The sequence below is a fragment of the Pteropus alecto genome, unplaced genomic scaffold (assembly GCF_000325575.1).
Source record: "Pteropus alecto unplaced genomic scaffold, ASM32557v1 scaffold8, whole genome shotgun sequence".
In the NCBI taxonomy this organism is placed as follows: Eukaryota; Metazoa; Chordata; class Mammalia; order Chiroptera; family Pteropodidae; genus Pteropus; species Pteropus alecto.
This window is the reverse complement of record NW_006494609.1, coordinates 16996886-17003153: the sequence shown is the minus strand read 5'-3', so window position 1 is coordinate 17003153 and position 6268 is coordinate 16996886. Positions and strand designations below refer to the sequence as shown.

The window sequence follows — 6268 nt, the reverse complement described above, 5'->3', positions numbered from 1 at the left end:
GCTACGTTCCACTTAGCTTCCTTTATGAACACAGATTAGGCCCAAACCGGTGATAACCAAGTGTGGGGCAGAAATAGGGAAGACATCGAAGATGATGCCAAGTATCTAGTTGGGATGCCTGGGGGTGCCCCGTTATTAGAACAAGGAGATTCAATCATTTATTCATGCGTCAAGTATTACAGTTTCTACTCCTCTGGCTCCTCATAGAGCCTAAATGATTATTCTGTAACATTCATACATAATTATTATCTATGCTGCAATAATCTTTAAGAGGCTCTCCTAGTTCAGGTAAGATGCTGTTAATCCAAGTAAATGTAATTCTATAATTAGAGTTTTGCATCCAAGTACTTGACATTTACCTCTCCAAATTTTATCCTATCAAAATGGTTATTGTTTCCTCGTAAACTAAAGTCCAGCATTCATCAAGAATCTAGTCATAGACTCAGCAGAACAGCTAATCATCTCTGTGATTCGATTTGCGCAACACTAAGAAATACTTCCTTATCCATTCCCACTCAAATTCCCCATCCCAAATTTCTCCTTCTGTGGGCCATGGGATATCTAGCATTAAAATATTAAGGAGAGGAAACTAATTTAAACATTTCTCTAATCAAGATCTTTCTTAGGGTCAATGAGCTGACCAAGTTAAAGGCTAATAACCAAGCCAAATTTTTAGTCCTACACAAATTTTGATGAAAAGAAAAGAGGGAAATACAGAATATATGTAGCAACAGTGCGTGCCATGAGGGTAAATGGGGCAGCAGAGAGGGCAACGAAGGGACCATAAAAAGAGAGATAAGAAGGAGAGAAAGCTGAACGTTCATCATAACACTTAACATAAGAAATTCTGTTCTGCATCTACCTTTACTCCTTATTAGTGATGCAAAACTTATGGAAAACACTGCTTTCAGAAGCAAAGATATGTCCATGTGAAGATTTACCTGTATCGAATATGTCAAGCAGATTAACCAAAGTTTCAAAAGCTGCAAGTCGCACACTGCTGCCTTCATCCCTGGAGAGTTCTATTAATTCAGGGAGCACCACACTTTTTGTAAGTTCTGTCCTGCACAATAAGCAATGGAAGAAAATAAAACAAATCAATAAATTTGTAGCAAGAACTCACTAATAACGAGTCCCAAGTTAGATGCTACAGAGACTAGGAAAAGTCATAAAGATATGGTTCCTGCTCTCCAGGAACTTTAGATCTGGTTGGGCAAGCACGATAGAAACACAAGAAACGTTAATAGTAACCGCGAAGTTGTTTAAATCGACTCTAGTTTCCCCAGCACAACACTGTTACCCACAGAGATCTTAATGACTAGTTTATACCAAACCACAAAGTATAATACAGTTTTCCATTCGAAACCGCTTCAGCAAAGCAGATCCGTGACTGCCTTTGTTGGGGCAGGTTGCAGAATTCAGATACGATGGGACTGATGGTTGATCCTCTGTCCATGTTTCTGTCTTTTGTCAGATTGGAGGCTGTTGATGAAGGGGAACCATGTAGAGGAAGGCTAAGTAAGAACACTAGAGGCAACTTCGTCTTGTGAAAAGAAATATGGATATGGATGGGCCCTCAGTATTTCTTCTGGCCCAGTCTCCTTAGATCAGGCCAATGAGAAGGGCGCAAACAAATGAGGTTTCTTGAAATGCTGGTGCGGTTCTGCTGTGTTGGCCAACCATCTTTATCAGTATGTAAGCTGGAGCAGACAGCTACCATCAGATGACACATCATAGCCAGCACCTGGATAGAGTTGTATTACACAGGCAGACCCCAAAATTTTTGGTTGGCCATCTGGGCAAGCTTGCCTATTTCATTCATCTCGTTATCCCTGACCCTGTATCTTACTCCCTGAAGACATCATGAGGGTTAGATTGTAATGACTAGCATCGATAGCATCGAGCTGATAAAACCGGACTTCCACAAATATAATAGGACCAGGCTGTCTTCAGGCTTCTGTTCCACATACTTAAATGCCAGAAGGGTTTTTATTGAAAGAATTATAACCGAGAATTCTGCCCCAGGGTGGACTTTACATGTGAAGGCAAGAGAAAGACATTCTCTGAAATATACTACTAGCTTAGGCAGTATACAGTCCATACCTACTTTCTGAAAAAATACTCTGCTACAATCCAGTTTGCTAAGAGGAACTAATGAAAGAGGAAACTATTTGCGTCCTACACAGGTAGGTCTGCCATGATGTCTTATTTCCCCTCAACTTTTATAATGGGCATATGGGCAAAGAAAATGACTATGTGCTTCATAAAGAAGAATTATAAGTGGCAAATAACCATGTATTCAACCTCATTGTTCAATTTCATTGGTTGTCAGAGAAATATATTCATTTAATGAATATATATGAGCAGCTGCCTTAAGTAAACGCTGGATTACATATGGGCGATGAAATAATCAATAGATACAATCCTGTCTTCCAGATGCTCTGAGTTCAGCAAGAGATATACTCAAGTAGACAGATAGTTATTGGATAATACGAGATATGTGCAAAAACAATAGTGAAATACTACTTTTGCCAATGAAATTAGAAAATTTAACGATAAATCTGCATTGTTGGTAAAGGTGCAGGAAACATCTCATGTACTACTGGGAAAAGTATAAACTTAGCCTTTGAGTTCTACAATACATTTTAACATTTTGCTTATTTTTTACCCATATTATTTTATTTTTAGAGATGAGTCTAAGGAATTAGTTGTTTATGTCAAAATTTATAAAATAATAATAGAAGTAAACACTTGGCTATTGTTTTCTATGTGTCAGGCACTATTCTAAGCATTTTACATAAGCTAAGTAGATTCTTTCTAGTTTTACTTTTATAAATTAATCCTTAAGCGATAATCCTAAATTAATTTTCAGAACTACTATGAACACATGATGACTCGCCCATTTTCAACAGTGGCAAAATACGAGGTGACAAAAAAATAGGATACAAAAAGACAACAGTATATTCTCCTAATAGGTTCTGATCCTGGTTAAGGAGTGCGGATCTGGCCGAGACTGAATTAATTATGGCCCACAATGATCCAGAGTCAGCCTAGACTTAGAAGACCTATCATACAAAACTGGTTTTGAGATCAAAATTAGGGAATCGATTCCTCGTAAATAAGAGTGCATGCATGGTTCATATTGGGACATTTTCTCTTCCTGGATCCAGGCATTTGGAATGACAGCTAAGTAACTTAAGATGAGAAGAAAAGAACTTAACATTAATTGAATGCATACCATGCTAAGCATTTTCATTTTTACCTCTTTTAATCTAGACACATCAGGAGGTACTTATCATGATCACTCTTAAAGATCATATGTAGTTTAGCTTTTCAATAGCATGCTTTCATGGAATACAGAAAGAGGATTCGCATGTCTGCTATCCAGAAATAAGAATGCGACACAAGAAATTGGAAGTATACTTACCCAATGCCCTGAGCTATATTTTCTAATTGCCGACACATGCAAGATCGAACTTCATATTCTACATCTTGACAGAGTGATTTTACCAAGGGAAGTATTTCTCTTTTAATGCTTAGAGAGAGAGGAAAGAAACATGCAAATGGGTGAGCACTTCGGAATAATTAATATTTTCAAATAATTATCATCAAAATCTTAGCTTAATAATAGCTAATATACTTTAAAACTTCAAAGTTTACAATGTATTTTAACATATGTATTACATCTGGATGTTTTCATCAGCTACTTGTAAATTATGTATATGAGTCTTTTTAAAAGAATGGTTAATTGTGGATTGGCAGTTAAACATCTTAGCTAAGAAAAAAACTGTAAATAAGTGGAATATCTGATTCTAGCAACCATCAACCAAGATAGTCTTCAATTTTATATTTTTCTCTTATGTTATAATTATACACCATTCCATCCTTTCCTTTGAGATTTATCATCTGAGCAGAGAGGAGCATACAAATTATAAACATTCTCCATAAAAACCTCAAAATAAAACACATTACTCAAAATAATGAATTCATAACAATAATGGAAGAAAGCAAAAAGCCTATCTTTATGTCATGTTTACCAATTTTTGCAGTCTATGAGATAATGCCATTTCATCCACAAAACTATAGTAGATATGTGACAGGTAGATTAAGACAGGAAATAGAAAAGTTAATCTTATCGAGTTTGAAAAGCCATGAGATCAAGAAGAAATGCATCTGAATAAGTAGACTTCTGAGAATGCTATAAAATTAGAAGAACTAAATTTGTATGCAATATGGAATAATATGAACTTAATATAATTGTTGGTCACACAGTTATTATACATTTTAAATCAATTGAATAAAGTAGACAAAAAGTTAATACAAATACTCACGTATGGGCATCAAATTTGTTGGTTAATTTTCCTAAAATTTTACAACTAACGAAACGAGACTGGACTGTTTGAGAAAGTTGTGCCTTGGAAACAAGTGGATTCAAAATCTAAAGAGAAAGATTTAGAGAACAAATTCATCACGTTTTATATATTCTTTTTTTTTTCAGGTTTTATATATTCTTGACACTAATGTCAGCTATTTTCTCCAAAGACTATTTTAGAGTTCTAAGTGTTTTTAAAGAGTCTGAATTAGCATTTGAGGTGCATAGTTGTTCGACCTGGATCACCTTGTCTGTCTTCCAGGTAATTACATACATATGATAAAGATGATGATAAATTATGTAGTAAAAATCAATTGGGCAAAAAAGAGATTGAATTTAAGCTATGGCGAATTCTGTAATAATCTGTATGCACATAAAGTATAATTGTGAAACATGTTTTCAAAAGAAAAAAGAAAATTAATTACCAGCTGCCCTGAAATTTATTTTTATCCCATGTAGATTTTTATATTTATCCTAAAGGGGTGCAAAACATCATAGATTATAGCCTCGCATAGATTCTATTAAGTCACTCTGTCATTTGAATACAACGACCCAGGTCCAATACTGTATCACACATCTGCTGGGCACTCAAAAGCTCAACAGTATAATACACTGTAAAGAACTATGAAGATCAAGTCCTAATTCTGGTCTCAGTTCTTTAAATTGTCCAACTCATCTTGCTATTTCTCATCCCACGGTTTCTCATCTACTGAAAATGGAAATTAGAATATGTCGTACTAAGAGCCCTCTAAGTTCTAAAATTCTATGACTCTAACAAAAGGGTTTTATTCCTCTCAATAAAATAACCAAAATTCCTGGATGCATACTAACAAATATAATTTAAAGGTGAAATATATGAAATAAAATGCATATTTAAAATCTTAAAAATCACACGTTAAATACCACATGGTGTTCCAGAGTAAAAACTGTATCTACTACATATCACCCTTCAAAAATATAAATAACACATGTCGACACTACGTTCAACATTTAAATACGTGAAATCATCTAAATGTTTGGCATCGAGTATACAAACATCCTTATAACTGCAAGTATTTCTGAGCAAGCATTTTAGCATTGCAGTAGGACCATAAATTGCATGAGGGCAAAGAAAGAACAAAGACACTTGATGAAATTCACAGACAACACTTCACCGAAGACATGTTTGGAAAGAAATATGTATAGGGATAATGTTCACAGGATGAAAAACCTTTTCATTAGAGAATAAATTTCTTTTCCAATTTTCCCATTCTCTCATCTTAATTTACTAAAACTTTTAGAGAAGGGTATATTAAACATTGCAAATAAAAAAGCAAACAAGAAATTAGTAACAATATTTGCAACAAACAAAGGATTGGCAACCTAGATAGATAAAAAGCACATATAAATACTGATCAAAGGATATGGTCAGACAATTCCAAACGAATAAATAGAACTGATGTTAATAGAGTATATGAGAAAATATTCAACAGCATAATAATTTTTTAAAGTTCCGATTAAAATGCAATTCCATTTTGGGATCATCATCAGATTAAATTGGAACACTATTCCTGATAAAAGTCCAAGGATGCAGGCATTTTCATATATTGCTAATCAACACCCTCAAGAATCTTTATGCCCTCTGACCTAGTAATTCCACATTTTTGGAAGCTATACTTAAAGAAATTTTCTGGAAAACAAGAAAAGCTCTACAAGGATCTTCATTAATGCCTTATTTTGATAATAAAATACTGAAAATAGGCTTAAATGTCTAACAAGCAAGCAAAGTATTTTGTAGCTACTACCAAGTTTAAACTAACAGGAAAATAATGCTAACTGTAAAAACAACCATATATAAATTCAATATGATCACTAATAAGGCCAAAAGCAATCATACATAGGGAAAAAACCTGAAAT

General features: G+C 34.4%; 1 protein-coding gene across 3 annotated transcripts in view; it reads right to left on the bottom strand.

The window, feature by feature from the left end:
• Positions 1 to 6268, bottom strand: part of PPP4R4 (protein phosphatase 4 regulatory subunit 4) — an 82439-nt gene that overhangs the window by 33094 nt on the left and 43077 nt on the right. For all 3 annotated transcript variants that reach the window (XM_025042153.1, XM_006925556.2, XM_025042152.1), the window contains 3 exons: positions 4332 to 4438; positions 3428 to 3535; positions 942 to 1063 (listed from right to left, as the gene is read on the bottom strand). In XM_025042153.1, coding sequence (XP_024897921.1) covers positions 942 to 1063; positions 3428 to 3535; positions 4332 to 4438 — 337 coding nt within the window. The remainder of the gene's footprint in view (positions 1 to 941; positions 1064 to 3427; positions 3536 to 4331; positions 4439 to 6268) is intronic.